Below are 19,526 nucleotides of genomic sequence, written 5' to 3'. Positions count from 1 at the left end.
GGGCTCCAGGCCTCTGCCCCGCTGGGCAGCCCAGCACTCTCAAAGGCAACACAGCACAGACCTCAAGCTCAGCCCAGGGCAGCAGGGAGACAACTGGTAGCCCTTTCAGGGTTCCCTGGTCTCAAACCTATGACACAGGGGTGGACAGAAGGGATGGCGGGCAATGCCCTCTCCTCTGGGACCCCCCCCCCCCGGGTGCCAGGTACCCCAGCAGGCCATGCTTCCTGCCCTCAGGGGTATTGAAGAGCAGCCCTGGCCCCGATGGACAGATGGAGAAACTGAGGCACAGACTCATCACATTTCCCCGAGAGTGCACCTGGTGAGAACACAGAGCCCTTGAGCTAGGGTGCCTCTAAGGTCACGACCTACTCCATGCTCAGGTCCTCAACCAAGAGCTGGGACCCACAGAAGAGTTCCGGTGGCCTGGGCCTGACTTGAGGAACCCCGACTGTCGTGGGACAGAGGCCAACAGGCAGGGGGCTATGGTGGAGAGAAGCCCATGGCCTATTCCCGACCTCTGGCTCTGCAAACACTGTCCATCTGCCAGGCAGAGGCTGGGGGGCTGTTGCAGGGGGCTGCACACCCCACCTTGGGGCCAGCGGTCCTGCTGGCCTCTTCATGCCCTCCACATGCAGCGACCACATTTCCATTTCACCATGAACCAGGCCAGGGCAGCGAGGGATATCAGGCCCCAGCCAGGCGGGGGCTGCCCAGCTCTGCCTGGCAAACGGACTCTAGGGCCCCTTCAAGTAAACTGTGACCCTGAGTTCTCACAGCTAATTCACAGGCCCCTCACCCCAGTCACACTTGCCTGAAACCAGGACAGATGTCATCAGCCAGGGGCCCTACTCCTGGGAGGCAGGAGAGAGGCAGGCAGCTCCGGGGCCCAGCTGTTGAGGAGTCTGGCCTTTCACCCCTAGAGGGCCTCCTGCAGAGCCCAGGCCCAGGTCTCTGGGGGCAGGGGGCTGAGGGCTCGGCCCTACTTTTACGACAAGAGCGAATTTTCCATGAACACACTATTTCCTTAATGTCCCGGCCTGTTCTGAGGTGGCAGGGATGAAGGGGTGGCCCAGCCACGGAGTGGAAAAACCACTCAGCTCTTAAACATGGCTAGCGGGAAGGAATCAAATGGGAGAAAATGTCTCAAAGTGCCAACCACTTGGAAGGAAAGAGGAATTCTTGTTCCAGGGTGTTTCTGAGTCACCACTGGCCCTGCAGCACAAGCTGCGGCCAGGCGCGTGTGCGGCTGTGTGACCACCTGAGTGTTCGGGTGCCCTGCACAGCCTGTGGTCAGTCCTGGGAGGCTCCCAGCCCCTAACCCTGCCCTCTCCCTGGGGAGGGGCGCGTGTCCTTGAGGAATTCTGGCCCCAGCCCGAGGTCGCTGCTCCATGAGTTGGAGCAGACATCACAAAAAGGGCCTCCGAACTAGAGCAGGGCATGCCATGCTCCCCACAGCTGCGCCTGTCAACGCCTACCCTGGAAGTGTGCAGGGCAGACGTGGGGCTGGGAGCTGGGTGCAGACCCAGAAGGATCAGCCCAGGAGCTGCACGGGATGTAGGGGGAGGTGCTGGCTCTGACCTCAGGAACACCAGTGCGCAGGTCCAAGGCTGTGGCCCTGCCAACCAGAGCCTGGCCCCCCAGCGTCCTGCAGCACCTGTGGGAACTTTGGTGCTGAGTGCCCTCGGGATTCAGCTCCCTGCGTCTCCCCAGCCAGACCCACCGAGGTCCCAGCTGGGCCTGAGGGTGGAGGCGGGGCAGAGTGCCAGCCCGTCCATGTGCCCACCATCCTCTCCCTGGGTAAAGTCGATTCCCAGTCAGTCAGAAAAGACTCCCGCCTGGCCTCTTGCAGCACGCAGTGTGGCCAGAGTGCAGAGGCCTCCCCAGAGAGGCAGCGTGAGAAGGAGGCCCTGTCTGGGCCCCACGACTCCCAGGCAATTCCTGAGCTATGATACGTATTGCTGTTTTAGGGAGAAAAATGGAAAGCAAATATTAAAAAAACTATTTTTCAGGCCCAACACAAAATTATCCACAACCCCGAGCTTCCCTTTTGCTGTATGTGGGACACAGTGGACTGGCTCCAGGCACCCTCAGACGCCACCAGGACGCCGGCTGCCTCCCTGTGATGGCCTCTCCCTTGCTCGCTGCTACCTGGGCAGGCCCGGCAGGCCATCTGAGCATGGCCCCTACTGAGTGACAGCTGCTAAGGGGCTGCAGCCATGGGCATGGATGGGAAAGACGGGATCACACCTATCCGGATACTGGGTCTGAGCCGGGGGCCCTCGGCAGCTCCCTGACTGTTCTGTGCCTCCGCCTCCCCACTGGTAACAGGAGAACTGTGGAAGCATCTCACGGTCCACCTGGGGCAGTGCCCGTGGGTCCCTGCAGGCCAGGGCCAAGTGCCCAGAGTCCAGCAGAGCCACTGGGGGTACAGGGTGTGCGTGTGCAGGGACCCTGACTGGGTGTCACTTGGAGAAAACCAGAGTGCAGGCTGGCAGTCACTACCTGAGGGGCCAAGGCCCTCGTGCTGCCCGGGAACTCGAGGGGGGCTGCAAGCACTATCCGACAGTGGTGCTGGATGCCGTGAAGCCTGGGGCCTCCTACTTCTGGATGTCCGTCAGACACAGCTGGGCAGCCCTGGCAGGGACGGCTGGGGGCCAGGATTCCACACCAGCACCCTTCTGGAGACTGCATGGAGTGAGTGTTCAGTCAAAACTTCCTAAACGAATTTAAGGACTCAAAGAGGTCCATGTATAGAGCCCCAGGTGGTCGAGGCGACAGCCGGGGGCCCACAAATCTCAGACTCCTGTGCCAGCTGACTCTGGGGTCAGGGGTCAGAGCTGGGGTAGACTGGGCGGGGGGAGCGACCGAGTGCCACACACAGCGCAGGCTGTCCCCTGGGCTCTGTGCTAACACTGACCCTCTGAAGGGCAGTTCCTCTGCAAACGCTCTGCTCGTGTGTTGCACTAGCTGCACCGGCCGCTCTGCAGGAGGCCCACCCCTGCCTGCCACCCTCTCTGGCCCACGGTGGGGGCTGGGCTCAGTCAGCCCCCCTCCCCGCCCAGCAGCTCTGCGACTGCCCCTCCATGCCTGGTACCACCTCAGGCTGCCTCTGGCCAAAGACAGCAGGGCTCTGGCTGGGGGAGGGTGACAGAGGCTGGCACACCGCCTTGGCCCTGCCATGTGGGGTGCAGCCCGTGCCCTGCGGCAAGTCCTGTCTGATGCCCACTGGGCCCCCTTTTGATCCAGTGATTGGGGGTCCACTTCGGCTCTGGGGCAGCCCTCCCACCCCCCACCATCCCATTGCCTGTCTCTGACCCACTTGTCTGAAATGTGACCGCATTTGACTTGATAAAAACAGTATTTTCCGCTGGGCACTCTGCCAGCCAGGCTTCCAGGAAAGCAAAGGACAGACCTCTCCTTACAGGCCTGGGCTTCCTGAGGGATGGTCTGAAAGCAGGAGGCCTTGAATTTCTGCAGGGTTCAGACCGCGGGCCAATGAGCAGCCTTCTGTCTGGGCTTGTCTGAGTGGAACACGCTGCCTGGACCTGCCTCTCTGCCGACCTGCTTGCTAAGGGAATGGGGGGTGGAACCTGTGCCCAACCTGTGGTCTCTCCTTTAGGACAAAGGCTGGGGGGCTATAGCAACTGGGGGAAGAGGACTCAGAGTGGCAAGGCTGCGGTGCCCAGGCAGGCGGGAACTGTGCTCCCATGCTGTGTACTTGCCTGGCAGGGCCCCTCCTCACAGGTGACATCAGAAACCTCCAAACCCCTGGAGCCCATGTGTTCTGCTTGCCCTGGTTCCACCTGCCTGCAACCTTTCGGGAGCAACACATCAGACTTCACGGCTCAGCTGCTTCCAGAGGGCGGCTACTCGCCCGGCTGGGCCAGAGGAGGGGGCTCAAAAGTCACCAGAGGTCTCCCCCAGGACCCTGTACCATCTTGAGCTGCTGAGAAAGCCCACCCTCAAAGCAGCCACGTCTCCCTCCATGACAGGCAGGCAATGTGGTGAGTTTGAGCCCTATAGGCCTGGGTGATGCCTGGCTCTCCCCTCTCAGGGGACCCTCCCCTCTCCCTGCCACTGGGGAGAGGTTAAGAGGAAACCCTGGGGCCACAGGCCAAGCATGAGTCCCAGCCCTGTGATGTGTGACCGTGGGCCATGAGTCATTTAGGCTCTTGGTGCCTTGGTTTCCTCATCTGCAAGGGGAGGGCCCTAACGATGAGGTGGGAGGGAGGCAGGCCTGGCGCCCAGGCTGCCTGTCGTCACAGCCACTCTGTCCCCGGACTGTGCCCTCTGGGCGAGGACACCTGCTCAGCCTGCTCCCAGCACGAGCACAGCACCCTGAATAAGCGGGGCGCACAGGGAACTGGGCTTTCCCCAGCCCCTGCCTCCCCGACCATGGTCGGGCTGGAGGACTTCCTCCCGCTGAGTAGGATCCCCGAGGATCCTACTTCACCAAGGGCTTGGAGGAAACTCTCACTGCTTTGAGACAGTGAGCCAGCGACCCCACCTCCTGCAGCGGTGATGCAAACACAAAGCCTCCATGTGCACAGGCCCTTGTTTTCCAAGGACACCAACGCTCCAGGGAGGTAAATATTTACATGTGAGCCTTTCAAGCGCATAACTCCGAGGGGAGATGCTCGCCCACTGCCCACAGGCCGCAAATGCCTGCTGTGCTTGTTTTCGGGGCCTATGAGCTCTGTGGTGGCTGGAGCTAACTCTTAGATGAACGGCGTGGGAGGTGGTCCAGGCAGTGGCCAAGTTGGGGGTTGCATGCCAAGGCTGCCCTGCCCCAGGTGCCTTTACAGGAGGATGTGGGAAGCTCTGTTATAGAGGGTCATGCTGGGGTTAGGTCCTGGGGTGTGGCTGCTGCAGATGGGGGACCCAGCTGGAGGTATCGTAGGCTGGGGGGTGCTGGAGTAAGGCCTCTAGGAAAGCCCTGCCCAGTTCCATCAGGAGGGGCGGGAGGTGCCACAGCCTCAGAGCACTGGGCTCCAGCTCTGGTTCTGGCGGCGGGATCCTTCTTCTGGCCAGTTCTCACCGGGCCCTCACAAAGCAGAGCTGATGGGTGTGAGATACGGTATGAAGACCGCCTGTTTGGCTTTCTGGGCTTGTACAGCTGCTGCTCTGGGTGCTGCTGAGGACAGACTCAGATGAGGGTCTGGGGCCTCCCTGCTGCAGAGGGGACGGCTGGTCAGCCGGGCACCTGTCTGCCCACTCACCCTTCCAGGCCTCTGGCTGGCTCCCCGCCACAAAGGGGTCCTGGAGGAGTTCTGAGGTCGGCAGGAACATGCTCCTCCCTCCCCGGCAGGGGAACTTGGGGCCATCGGCACGAGGACAAGGACACGTCTGGTCCATTGGGCCCCTCCGGGTCTAGGCACCAGTAAACCAAAGGCCTAGGCCCACAGGCTGGTCAGGAGGAGAGCCCCGGCAAGCACAGCACACACAGGACTTGGTACCAGGACACACAAAGGGGACGAGCCATCTCCCGGGGAGATACAGCCCAGAGACGTGAGTAGGTGAGCGGCTGGAGGGACCCTCTGCGGCCAGTAACCACACAAGGGGATGCCCGTCTCGCCTGTCACAGGAGAAGAAATGTGTGCTAAGAACACAGTGGACCATCTCACCGGTTTGGCATCTCCTCACAAGCCAAATGGGGCGGGCCTCTGGCACGGCTGGGGTAGGGAGTGGGGTGGTGTGTCCGCGGAGCCGGTCTGGGGAGCGCTGGCCACGTCCAGCAGCGCCGAGGATGGGCCGCCTTCCCTTGCCTCACTCCTGGGGACACGGAGGGTGGGCAAGTCTGGTCACTGTCACCTGGCCTGCGAAACGCGGCCCCCATCTCCTCTTGGAGCAAAGCACAAGGAAGAGGATGTGCCTAGACAAAGCCTGGAGTCGATGCACCACACACGCGCGTTGTGGGGCCACACAGACAAGCCGCCCCAGCAAGGCTGCGCGAAGGGAGGAGGGGCAGGCCGAGCACAGCCTGACACAGGCTCCAGAGTGTGTAACAGCCAGCGGTGCTGAGTGCTCGCCACAGGGCCGTGTCCACACTGAGTGACGTTACGTGTGGGAGGGGCGCAGGTATGACACGGGACGCAGGCCGCAGAGCGGCGGAAGGCAGCGGCGGGGCACAGCATGGCACGCGGCGGTCCCCACGGGCCCGCGCTCCGCTCCTGTCAACATCCGCGCCCAGAGCAGACGGGGGCCAGGGAGGGGGACGGACCACCACACCCCTGGGCTCCTGCGGGGCAGCGGGGAGAGGAGCAAGACCCGGGGACCCAGCTGGCCTTTCTGCCTCTGCCTGCACTCTCCACTGAGCTCTTCCTGGCTGGGTCTCTAGGGGTTTCAGGGGGGCAGGCAGGAAAGTTGCTGCCAACACAGACCAGACACCAGGCCTAACCTGCACTGTCCCCACAGGCCATCATTACAGACAGGTGGGGGCTCTGTGGAGACCCAGGGGACAAACAAACCCTTTTGTTATGTGGGCACAGGCAGGGAGGTGCCCAGTGCCACAGCCTGGGTGGGCAGGAGACCCCTATGGCAGAAACAGAGCACGCCCAGGTCATCCTGTTAGAAGGCCACTGATGCCTGTGGACAGCCCAGACAACTGCCCAGACTTTAGCAGCTGGCCCCTAAGCTGTCCCCGATGGGGACAGGAGCCAAGTTCTCAGCCGCTTCTGAAGGGCTCCTTCCTGTCCCCAGAGAGAAGGGATATGCTATAGCCTCTTGTAAAATATAACAGAGCCCCCAGCAATAGGCACAGTTCCAAGTCCTTACCTATGAGGCAGGCACTGTCGGCAGACCCATGTTACAGATGGGAAAATCAAGGCACAGAAGTCAGAGTTGGCAGGTGACAGAACTGGGAATTCAACCTAGCTGCTGTGGCTCCAAGCCTGGGCCCCCAGCCTGGCTCTGCCGCCATCCGCGGTATGGAGCTGGAGTTCCCTGGTGGAGGCAGGGCCTGGCCACTGGCTGCTCCCGCTCCCCCACTGGTGGGCAGCCCAGGGACGACCTGTGTCCTTCCTTGTCCTGGAGGGCAGAGATAAGCTGATGGAGTTGACAGCCTGCTGGGGAACAGCACATTCCACTGAGTCCTCCACTAGGCGGGTCAAGAAAATGATGCTCAGAGCCGCATGAGGATCCAGGTTGGGAGTGGGGCCAGACCTGGAGCCCAGACTGGTCTGACTCAGGTCGTGTCCACCTGGCGCGCTGGGGCCAGCACAGACTTCTGTGGAGAGGCATGGCTTGCAGAGAGGCCAGGGTCCCAGCTCAACCTGTGATCAACGGGCAATGTGCGTCTCCCACACCACTGACCCACTTCAACTCTACACCTTTATAAACCGGTAACTCCAGAGTTTTTATTTTTTTAGTTACAATTAACACATTTCCAGACAATTACTGATTTGCTCTGATCCCCTGCCCCAGGCCCCTTGGGGCCTTTTAAAGTTCTCCACATAAAAGAGGCTACTGCGCTGCTCACAGGGGACTCTCACAGACAGCCGGATGCTCCCACAGGGCCCCAGGCCCAACCCTCTTCCACATTCGTGCAGCGAGAAGCCGCTGACAGCCCCCTGCACAACTGAGGGCCTGGACCTTGCTCCCGGGCACTGAGGCTAGCATGCATCCCTGGGCTGAAGAATTCTGTGGGGTTACCAGTGGCTGTGGCTTCAACAGGACACACACAATCTGGGGCTGGAGGGCCCAGGGGCCATGGGTGACAGGCTACTGGTTCCTCTACAGACTCAAATGATAAGCTTCCCATCCCTATTTTAGAGATGGGGAAACTGAGCCTCAGACGGTTGTTTTTCTGTGCCCACAAGACCCACCAGCTCCAGGCACAAGGTTAGAGAGGATCCCGGGGCTCCTTTCTCCTCCTCTGGGTCCCAGTCTGGGCTGCTGGGGCCCAGAGCTATGGGCTGGGCTTCCTGAAAGGAACCCGAGGGCTGAGTCCCCACATACCTCAGGCCCTGGAGCCTGAGCCTCGGGGCACACAGAGAGGGCGGCCTTGCAGAACTCGGGGTGTGTCAGTCCCTGCAGGTAGCCCTGGTGAGCCAAGGTTCCGGACCCTGGGTAGCTGGCTGAGTGACTGAACAGGCCAACAGCCGGGGTGGGGACAGGGCCTCCAAATGGTCCAGCTGTCCCGGGGAAGCCTTGAGAGAGATGCACATGGGCAGTGCTACAGGAAAGGCCGCTGGCCAGCTGGGGAGCTGCATGGCCTTAGCAAAGTTCCCAGCACCCAGAGCCAGCTGGGAGCCTGGCTGAGGGCTGTTGATGGTGGTGGGAGCACAGGGCTGCTCGGGATAGTTTCTGCGTCCCCATCAAGGAAAACAGGCCTCGGGTCGATACAGAGGCTGGGACAGGGTGTCTGTAGTCCTCAGGCGCTGAATGCTTCCTTCCTGGGCCCACCTGCTGACCCTGAGATTCTCCCATGGTACCCACCTGGGTGGGTGGGGAGGGGCAGTCCGGGAGCAGCGGTGGGAGTATGTTCACACAACACTTTTCCAAAATAACAGGCCCTGTAAGCTGGGGACTTGGGACAATGCCACACCAGGAAGGGGACACTTCACCAGGGAGGGACAGAGAGTTCAGGCTGCATATCCCATAGCCAGATGTGACAGGGCCCTTCTCCACGCACACCGCCTCCCTGTCCCCAGTGCCCTCTTTCCTTACCACCTGCTTCTGTGACTGCTTCTGTGGGTCTCAGACAATATAGGTAACCTTGGTTCTAGAGCACTGCTTTGGTCTGTACTCCTAGTGACCCTTCTGCAAAGCCCTGTGCAGAGGTGCCTCCTCTCAACCCCTCAGATACTGCAGGTCACACCTCTTGTTGTCATGACTCACATTCCTATTTTTGTCATCAGGAGTAATTTTTTTCTGTTATGCAGAAAAAAGGTCCAAATACCAACCCCCGCCCAAAACCAAAAAAATAAGACAAATCAAACTGACAGCAAAAATGTAACAGCAAGAGGAAGAGCGAACTGAGCTCTGGAACACTCAGGACTAAGAGTCTTGAGAGACGGAAACCCTGCAAACGTGCCTTCTGCCTGTGAGCGCAGGCCAGTGAGGCCAAAGGACAGGCCCCCAAAGAGGAGAGTGGGTGGCCGCGAGATGGATCTCTGTGCTATAAATCCCTGCCAGGGAGACCGCTGTCTGGAGGGCCCACAGCCCCTTCCCGTCCTGTCTGCCCCACAGGCCCACTCAATGAGGTCCTGGCCTGAATCCCACAGCCCTTCCAGCAGGCCCTTCCTGGGGCTGCAGGCCCGGGACCGCGCGGGGAGGACCTGGTCCCCAGGACAGGTGGTGGAGCACTGGCTTCACTGGGCTGGGAGCCCCTGCGCTGCGCCTGGTCTTAGCTGCCTGCCAGAGACAGGAGCATGTGGCCTGATTCCCACCTTGCTGCTACACAAGTCAAGGCTGCCAGACGTCCTCCGATAAATGGACAGCCCAGATCTGCACTGTAAACTGCCTGTGTCCGCCCAGGGTTTGGGAAGCCCACACCTTCTGCCTGGGTGGGATGCCTGACAGCGGGCAGTGGTTCTCACCGCAGTCAGCCTTTCCGGGTCGGGGCACCATGGCGGGGGGCGATGCGCAGGGCACACAGGCCTCAGAACAGACAGACATTGGGATGCCAGCTCCCTAACTCTTCTGGGTCTCGACTTCCTTGTGGGGGAATATAGGGACAACTATTATGCACTTGCTTTGTGGGAGTGGGGGAGCTAAACAAGATGGAACCCCCCCCCCCCCCCCCCCCCCGCCCCGTTCCAAATACCCACTGAGCACTCAGGGGACAAGAGCCAACATCTTGTCTATACCCATCCATCTGCTGACCCTGGCTTCCCAGACTTGGGCCCTCATGGCCCATCAGCCTCCCCTTTAGCCCTACATGGCAGACAGCTGCACCCTTGCTCTGGGCAGGGGTGAAATGCAGACATCTGTGACCATACAGACTGGCATTTGGGGTGTCCACACCCTCCACCTCCAAAGTGATGCACCACCCTCAAGGGTACACTTGTCAGGCAGGACTTCTCAATAAAAACCAGGCACAGTTTAGTCATTTAAGAAAGTCAACTATTTAAACCCAGAATGTATTTAATATCAACGAGATGGGCACTCAAATACCACTCATGGCTACAAGATATGGCCTTTCTGAGAAGTAATTTAACATATATGTTGACAGCATTTAAACATTCACACCATTCAACTCAGAAATTCCACTCCTAGGAAATTCCAAAGGAAATCAGGGCTATGCAAGATATTTTATTTTATGGACAGGGGTGTCCACTGCAGCATTACTTATGGGAGCCAGAAATGGGAAATTTGCGCACTCAGCACCAGAGGAGAACCAACCACAGTGCACCCAGAGGTGAGTCACTGGCAGCCAATAAATCACTAGGATTTTAATGACACGGAATAATGTCTACAGACAATTCACACTATGGTTTTAATTATAATAAAAACAATAGGTATGCATAGAGAATGGGCTTCCCAGGTGGCTCAGTGGTAAAGAATCAGCCTGATAAGCAGGAGACCGCAGCTATAATCCCTGGGTTGGAAAGATCCCCGGGAGAAGTGAATGGTAACTCACTCCAGTATTCCTGCCTGGAATATTACATGGGCAGAGGAGCCTGGCAGGCTGTAGTCCATGCGGTCGCAGAGTCGGGCAGGACAGCACATGCACATGCATAGACAATAGTCATTTTCCTTTTTTTACTTTCCTCCTGATTGTCTACCATAATCGTTACTTTATAAAAAGAACAAAAAAAAACCGAGAGAATGTGGGATTTCCCAGGCAAGAATACTGGAGTGGGTTGCCATTTCCTTATCCAGGGGATCTTCCTGACACAGGGATCGAACCCTGGTCTCCTGCATTGCAGGCAGACTCTTTACTGTCTGAGCCCCCAGGGAAGCTAAGGATGATGAGACCAGGCCCCAACCGACAGCCCACCACTCTCCAAGGGCGACAGCAAACTTCTCAGTCCTGCCACCGAGAAAGAGACCCTGACTCCACAAAGACCAGGGGCTTCACCAGTGCCTGGGCCCTGGGGCTGTGCCCACTGGGAAGGTTCTCTGAGCTGGGGGGGCAAATAAGCCCCCCACCCTGTGTCCAGCCCACTCTGCACTGCTCAGAGGAAGCAGCTGGGAGAATAGAAAACCCTGGTCCTACATGCTCTACGGTGCTTCAGTGACAATAGGAGTTGTCGAGCCCGATGACTTCGCAGGCCGGGCACTATTTAAAATGACTGCCAGAAAGTAATTTAAAAGTTTGTCTTACATATTTGCTTAAAAAGAAGAGGTTTCTTTTCCCGAGGAAAATCTAGCTCTGAATGTCTTGACCTTAGATTCCTTTTGTGTCAACCCCAGACCTGTCTGGGCAACTCCCCCGGGGGCCAGTCCCTGCCGCATGCTCCGGTGCCTTCTGCTCCCCTGCAGGCAAACGCAGACTTTGTCTTTTGACTGCACTAAGGCTATGTGCAGGCAAGCTGCGAACTGTTGGGTGCCACAGCAATGCTCCAAGCTAGCCTGTGTGGGGCCATCGAGGTTCCCTGGGAACCGCAGTGCACTCGAGGCTGACTCCTCGAACCCGACTCGCCAGAGGACACGTGCGGGAGGGGCAGGCTGAGTGCAGCTCCCGGAGGGCCTGCAGGACCAGGCGGTGAACTTTCTTCTTGTCAGATTGGGCAGCACCGATCTGGCCTCTGGCCGGTGCTCAAATGCCATGGACACGCCAGGATGGCAGATGGAGAGCGGCCCAGGGCACCTAAGGAAACAACGGCGCAGCCAGGGAAGGCTTCTTGGAGGAAGGGGCAGCAGAATGGAGGCAGGGAGGAGGGTGTGCTGGGCAGAGGGCCGCACAGAGCCAGCTGCCAGCACCAGCAGGTCTCTGAACCCAGAGAGGCCTCTGGGACGGTGGAGCAGTGTGAGTGGCCAGAACGAGGCTGCAGCAGTGACACGGAGATGCCTCCTTCCTGCCTGGAAGCACAGCTTCTGCCGGGGAGGGTGGTGGGAGCTCAACCAGGGGCTCCCAGGGGGGGGGGTCCCTACTGCAGAGACCCCATGAAGGTGGCCCAGAAGCCACACTCGAGTCCCCAGTGCCCTCTGGCTCCAAATGAAACCTGCCCAACTTTAGGGACACGTCCAGGGCAACTCAGGTGAGATCCTGACCACGGCTCCTCTTCCATCTCCTCTGGGGTCACTCTGGCCCTTAGGAGCACCATCCTGACCCTACAAGGTGACAGGGGAGCAAGGGGTGCTGAGACGCTCTAACCAGTGTGGGCCTTGGCAGCGCTTCGCCACCAGCCTGCTGCCATAGACAGCCACACCTCTGAGGCCAGTCCTCCCTGGGGGCCTCACAAACATTCCTGGCAGACGCCAGCAGGTGTGGCAGTTCTCACCGTGGACACAAGACCAAAGAGGGAGCTGCCAATGCTTGTACCCACACCTGTTCCTCTCTGCCAAGTCAGGAAGCACTCACAGATGCTGGAAGTGCCAAACCATATTCCAGCAAAGCGTTGGAAACCCATCCATCTCCATTTGTCACCTCGACGCATGCCCAGCTCAGAGGCACCCAGGCCGATGACGTGCGGCAACAAGGCACGGGAGCCGTGAAAACCCTCACTTCCCTGCACCGCAAGCCCCAAACACCGCAGACACTGGCACCAGGAACTGGGAGAGGCTGGGGGAGAGCTTCTAGAAGCACACCTCACAGCAGTGAGACATCTGGCCACCCTCCACCCCGCCCTCGGCCCAGTGCAAAGTGCTTGGCTCTAGGGGCTAGAGAGGAGGAAAGAAGGGCGCTTGCCCAGAGCCAGACCCCGAAGTGCCCGGTCACTCCTCAGTTCACCAGTCAGGTGGTCATTCCAAGCACAGGGTGACATCTGAGACTCCTGAAACCAGGCACCGCTCAACACCAGGCACTGCTTGGAGGTTGGGCACTGCCACTGCCCTTCTGGGTGCTGGGTCCCTGGGCAGATGAGGGAGCTGCACCCTGACCCCCGAGCTCTCTGGCCCAGCCCCAGACTCGGGGAACACAAGAGGCTTGTAAACACACAAAGCAGTGATTTCCCTGGCTTCTCCAGGAAGCTTGTTAAGAAAGCCATCTACCTAGCGCCTGGACCGGAACTGAAGGGAGTGGTGGGAGAGAGTGACAAAGATTGCCAGCAAGGCTCCGTCACCTGCCTGGAGGCACAGCCCACTCCCAGAGCAGACAGTAGAGGGCGGGCCGCGCCAGGACCCTGGAAACCCCTCCTCCACGGCCAGCCGGAAGCTGCTGAGCTCAGCAACTTCCCAGTGTGGCAGGCAGCAGGCCAACCGCACACGGAGTCTTCCATTCCTGCTCCTCGAGTCCACCTGGAGGAGGGGGCGCCAGGCATCCCTCCCTCCTGCAGCACCTGGAGACTCTAGCTGGCTTCCCCACTCCCCCAACTCCTGTCTGTGGGGTGGCTCGGCCTGTTGCTCTGGTGGACAGGCTCTGGAGAAGAGAGACCAGGGGCCTTTCACCCTGATGAGCCAGAGAGAAAATCAGCCTCAGAAGATGGGGCTGTAGGAAAGCGTCCTGGTGGCCAACTAGGGCCGAGGGATACGTCTGCTGGGCAAGCTCGACTCAAGCCTCTCGACAGTGCCCAGAGGGAGGCCGGCACACTCTCCCCTCCAGGGCTCTACCTAGCTAATTCCCTCTGGCAGATGGGACTCTTCTGACTCCCACTCCTGACTGCTACAGGCAGAGAGGTGCCTGTGTGTGTGTGTTAATCGCTCAGTCATGTCCGACTCTTTGGGACCTCATGGAATACAGCCTACCAGGCTCTTCTGTCCATGGAACTGTCCAGGCAAGAATACTGGAGTGAGTAGCCATTCCCTTCTCCAAGGTGAGAGGAGCCTACCCAGGCCTATTTGGGCTGCTCAGTGTCCAGTCTGGGGGCCTACGGCTCCGGCGAACAGGATGGATGGGCAGGTAGCTGCAAGCCCCTGTGCTCAGCTCAATCCAGCACAGAGGGGCTGGACCCTGGGTAGCAGCGCGGGGCAAGGAGGTGGTACAAGGCCGGGAAAGCGCACCTGTACACATCAGACCAAGTGCTGGGCAGCCATCAGTGCTTTCAAGACCCCAGACAGGCTGACCGGTAATTCATGTAGCCTTACATGGCCCAGCAGGACACTTCTCAAGCTGAGAGCTGCTGCTGGTGTGGGGACAGCCAAGGGAAAGTGGGAAGATCCCTTCTCTTCCCCTCAACTCTGACAGCCTAGGAAACACTACAGGAGAGGGACTGAGTCGGGCAGGGAATCCAGAGCTGGCCAGATACCAAACCTTCATCTTCCAAACACACCCAAGACCTTGCACTTTCGACCCAGGAGTGCTAACAAACAGCTACCCAGGTCACACAGCGCCCAAAGCCCAGCCCTCGCATGACCGCAGTCTTAAGGCAAACATGGGACATAAACAAAAGGCAGGCAAGACGACCTCCCTTCTGGCCCTTCCCACTCTAAACGTCCTAGGGAGACGGCCCCACAGGGCATGAACACAAACCAGAGAAAAAGAGACCCAACTTTAACCCTTGGAAACCCTGCACCGTGGGGAGGGAGGGTGTTTCCGGCTAAAAAGTCCTTCCCATGAAAGCTGTCCCTGCGACAGGTCAGCCCTGTGTCCCCAATCTCTCAGGGGAGGTGTCTGGGTACCCAGGTGCCTCCAGCCAGCTCAGCTCCCCTCAGCCTGCCCTTGGCCTGCTTCTGCTTCTCTTTCAGAGCGAGTTTGCCCCTAGTCAGGGCCCAGCTCGCAGGGGCGGGGCGGGCAGCACCGCTTCCTCCCCGCCCCCAGCCCCAGGTGACACTCGGGCCTTTGTTCTACCTGCACACCTGGGCTCCGCAGCTCCTCCCCAGCCCTCTCAAGGCAGGCTGGCGGGCCGGGGGTGGGGCGGGTGGCCCGCAGGTGCGGGGGGAGGCCCCTCACTTCTCTCACTTTCGATTTAGGCGCGAGAGCCGCGCGGGGAAGCCAGGTGGGTTACACGCGCACAGAAACCCGCAATCCCGCCCGACGACACAGGCTAGCCTGGACGCAGAGCTGAGGCCTGACAGGTGACAGCCCGTGGGCAGGGGGCGGTGACCCCGGGAAGCCCAGACGCCGCGCGGCCCGGCGGGTGGTGGGGAAAAGTAAAGAGGTGCCGAGCACGCGGGGAGAGGGGGCATGCGAGCGCGGGGACCACAGCGGGCCGCGGCAGACGGACTGCGGGCTCGGGCGCCCAGAGGTAAGGAGGCGGTCCAGAGGGCTGCGGCGAGTGGCAGCCCCCAGAGGGCAGGAGTGCAGGGCAGGGAGCGAGGGGCGGGCCCGGGGGAGCGGCCGCGAGCCGGCACCCCGCCGTCCCGGCCCGTCGGTGGACGCTCACCTGGGCGTGCGCAGCGCGGCGGGGTCGCGGCGGTCCAGCACGCCGGGCACGCAGTTCGTGAGCTCGGTCCAGTCGGCGTGCAGCCCGCAGCTCCAGCCCGTGGAGAAACGGGAGAAAAGCCAGGTCTCGCGGCGGTTGGGCCGGTAGCAGGTGCACTTTTTCTGGCCTGGCCGGCAGTCGCAGGGCACCTCCAGGCGCACGTTCTGCACGAGGTGGCGGCCAAAGGTGGTGCCGCCCGTTTTCTGGATGTGCAGGAAGACGATCACGTCGTCGCCCTTCATGTCGAAGTGCAGCGAGCGCTCCAGCTCGCGCACCGGGAAGTAGTACTTCTTCTCGTAGTGCGGGTCGGGCGTGGGGAAGAGATCCAGGTCGTCGGGCGGCGCGCGGCCGCCGGGCGCGCCCAGGCTCAAGCCCGGGCCCGCGTACTGGTAGAGAATGAGCATGAAGCACGCCGAGCCCACCACCACCAGCAAGAACTTGCTGGCGCGCTCAACCATGGTCCTGCCGCCGGCGCGCCGCCGCCGCATGTGTCACCATCGCCAGCGGCCCGGGCGCGGGGCGCGGGGCCTGGGGGGCGGGGGGCGCGGGCGCAGCTGCTCTGCCGCCGCCGCCGCTGCCCGCGCTCCGGCCCGGCCCGGCTACTCGGCGCCCAGGCCGCCCGCAGCGGCGCGCGCCCCGGCCCTTCGCGGCGCCATGGCTGCTCTCTGCCCGGCCCCCGCCCTCCGGCCCGACCCCGCTGGGCTCCGGCTCGGCTCCGGCCCTGCCCCGGCTCGCGCCCCCTGCGGCCCCACGCCGGTCACTCGGCTCCGCTCCGCGCCTCGGCCAGAACGCTCTGCGCCGCCCCGCGCGCCGCCGCGTCTCCGCAGTCCGCCGCCGCCCCGCCCAGGCCCGCCCCCGGCCCGCCCCCGCCGCGCCTCTTGCCGTCGCCGCCCGAGTAGATCCTCGGCCCCGCCCCCAGAGATCCGGGGCTGCAGGCGGGTCCGACCCGGCGCTTGGACGGTGGTCTCTGGCCTTATCGAGGCCCATCCGAGGCGGTTAGCGAGAACCTGGAACTGACTGATGTCCGCAGAGGCGTGGGGAGCGACTGGAGAAACGTGTAGCGGGGCGCAGATGGCCGTTCTGGGGTGCGTGGCGGGGGGGGGGGGGGATCGCGGCGACGGGTTCGTGTGGGGACTGAGTCCCCCTTCCCGCTTCACGGGAGGGAACGCCTTGACTTTGCAAGCCGGCCGCTTTGAAGTTCCAAACGCGAGGGGTCGGGGGCTGGATGGACTTGGTGGGATCTGGGGGCGGTGGGTCAGGGCGCGGGTCGCGAAAGGAAAAGGGAAGGTTGGGGGCGGGGAGCCTGGGGTCCACGACGGCAGTCGACCTTCCTCCTCTATCCCGGCACCCCGGCTTTGGGACCTTGACCCGGAGCCCCTCGCAGAGAGATGCTGAAGTGTCCGCGGAAGACTTCGGGCAGCCTTGTGCAGTCTTTCGTTCTTTAGCCAACGTGCATTTTTTCCTCCTAGTTTAATTATAATCTCAATGAGAAAGTTATAAAAAGTTGAGCCAATATTTAAAGTTGTGAGCGTCCACAAAAACATTTCAACTTCTGGCTTTGGCACATGGGTCAGAGGGTCTGGCTACTGGGCCTTTCCTGTCCGTGGTGGTGGCCCACCGCCCCCGCGGGCCTCTCTCCTGGTTAGCCCAGCCTGCCCCGACGCCTTCCAGCTTGGGCCCTGAGCCGCACACCCTGCGCTTTCCCCGGAACCACACAGCCTGGTCCTGACTGGGCTCAGACGCTCTGGCGTCTTCATGGAACAGGAAGTGCGCCAGATTGTGAAATGACCCGTTGAGAGTCTCTGCCCTGCCTTGCTGAGGGCGGGCGCTAGTGTTTGGACTCAGGTCCAGTGGTCTCAGAGCGATTCCAGCTGTCAGGCCTGGGTTCAAATGTCCGCATAAACCTCTGCCAGGGCCTTCCCTGGTTTCTGTGATGTGGGTCCTGAAGAGGCTTTGTGAGGATTTATTGTGTCAATCATATTGCAACTAAACTGTTGAAAATATTAATATATAAAATCATACCAGAAATCCCTTCTGGAAGCAAACCCAGAGAACTGGAAAACCAACCACTGACACCCCCAAATCCAACTAAGAGGGGAGCATGCTATTTTCAGAAGGGCTGAAGGCACATCTGCTCTGCTGCAGCACCCTGAATACAATACAGGGTGACCTAGGGCCCACTGGGAGTGTGGTGGGGTGGCCAGTCCCCAGTGTGACCCAGGGCCTCAAAATCCCTGCCCCCTCTGTAGCTACTTTCAAACTATTTGGTCCCGGAGCCCTGTGGGTGGCCTGGTCAGCCTTCTCCAGTGAGGATCCATTCTTGCCAGGAGTGGAGGCTGGCGCAGCGGAGAACCTGGGGCCGCCTGCCTGTCTGCAGTCACGTGACCCTGTTTTGGCCTGAGGCCTGAGGAGCCTTCCTGCAGGACCCGGGAGGCGGCAGTCCAGACTTGGAGGGCAGCGCTGACCTGGGTCCGCCCAGCGGTGTCCTTACCCAGATGCCAACACTCTCTCATGTGGTGAATAGTGATTAAGGCTGCTCTTTATCTAGAACCACTGGGTACCAGTTACTGTAGCTGTGTCGTTTCTGATCCCATCAGCAAGTCTGCAGAGAAGACCTTGACACACATTTTACAGAAAAGAAAGCTGAGGTCCGAGAGGTGAAGATGTTGGCCAAGATCTCATGGGTGGCCGGTGGTCTCTCTTCCTGACCCATGAGAGCAGGGTGCACAAAACCTGAGCAAAAGCCTCCCCCTCAGGCACCCCACTCCATCAGCCCTGGGTGTCTAGGCCCCCTGTGGAGATCCCAGGTGTCCCCCAGGCCTGGCTGAGCTCCTTTCTTGTGAAGTCAGCAGAGCTGGGATTCTGATCCTGGCCTGTCTGGCCCTTACTCACCCCTACACTCCACTCATCTCCTGAGATCAGGGGCCAAGGCTGGAGTGGGGCTCAGAGAGAGGTCTGGAAGGACCACTCCTCAGCTCCTCATGGTGATCTCTGCTGCCACATGGGAATATGGTCCAGAATGTTTACAAGCAACCTGGACTGTTACCGAAAGGCCACCAAACCATCTGTGCTCGGCCTGTGGCCTCATCTTGTGACAATCTGATTGTTCCAGTGGAGAAACTGAGGCCCAGAGAGGGTAGAGAGTCCCAGTACAGGGTCCCCAGTGGGTGGTTGCCCTGCCCATAGCTGCCTGACCCATGGATTAGCAGCTCCCCCAGGGAAGCTGGAGGCCTCCCTGGCAGCTCAGTGGTAAAGATTCTGCCTGCTAAGCCGGAGACAGGAGTTTGATCCCTGGGTCAGGAAGATCCTCTAGAGAAGGAAATGGCAGCCCACTCCAGTATTCTTGCCTGGGAAATCCCATGGACAGAGGAGCCTGGTGGGCTACAGTGCATGGAGTTACAAAGAATCAGACATGACTTAGTGATTAAACAACAATAGGGAAGCTGTTTAATCCAGCTTTGTTTCTGCCGGAGTGGTCATAGGGAACCCCATATTTAGCTCAGAAGCCCTTTCTTCATAGAAATTCTCTTCAGGGGGAAGAAACTCTTCCTAGATGGCCATAGGATTTTACTGTTTTTCCCTTTAAGTGCTGCACACACATTATGAGAGCCCACGGCTGTCGGGGAGTTTCTCCATCTCAGAGTTGAGTCAGAGGAGCCGTGGATGGAGTCAAGTTGCTTCAGTGACTCAGTGGACCTTCGGGAAGAGATGGAATCCAGACTTTCCCTCTCCCCAGCCTAAGCCTCATCATCCCCGTCATCCCCTGACAAGCTGGCAGAGACACGCGCACCAAGGGGCAGTGTGCGTTTTGTGTGAGGTCACAGCATCGCCAGGTGCCTGGCGCTCAGGGGGATCCTCCTCAGCCACTGTTTCCTTTGTTTCCCCACTTGATCAGCTTGGTAGCCAAGATTCCCCGTAGTTCTAAGATCGGGTATGAGTATAAGGAGGGCTAATAGTTTGCTGGATGCAGCGCCCAGCCTTGAGTATTTTCAGGGTTCAGGGAAAAGCAGTCGCCGCCCTCCCGTCTGTGACTTTCTTTGTCCTCTGAATATTCACTTCATAAAGTCTTTAATGTATAATTTCTGGCTTAATGTAGAAGAAAGGGGAAAGAACATGGCT

General features: G+C 60.1%; 1 protein-coding gene across 1 annotated transcript in view; it reads right to left on the bottom strand.

Moving 5' to 3' along the window:
• The window catches only part of HS6ST1 (heparan sulfate 6-O-sulfotransferase 1), a 39,577-nt gene extending 23,682 nt beyond the window's left edge, over positions 1 to 15,895 (bottom strand). Inside the window, exon 1 of the mRNA XM_052658547.1 lies at positions 15,369 to 15,895. Coding sequence (XP_052514507.1) covers positions 15,369 to 15,895 — 527 coding nt within the window. The remainder of the gene's footprint in view (positions 1 to 15,368) is intronic.
• Positions 15,896 to 19,526: the final 3,631 nt, after the last annotated feature.

This window comes from Budorcas taxicolor, chromosome 2, assembly GCF_023091745.1.
Source record: "Budorcas taxicolor isolate Tak-1 chromosome 2, Takin1.1, whole genome shotgun sequence".
Taxonomy (NCBI): domain Eukaryota; kingdom Metazoa; phylum Chordata; class Mammalia; order Artiodactyla; family Bovidae; genus Budorcas; species Budorcas taxicolor.
The sequence above is the reverse complement of the archived record's forward strand: the minus strand, read 5'-3'. Positions and strand labels throughout refer to the sequence as shown.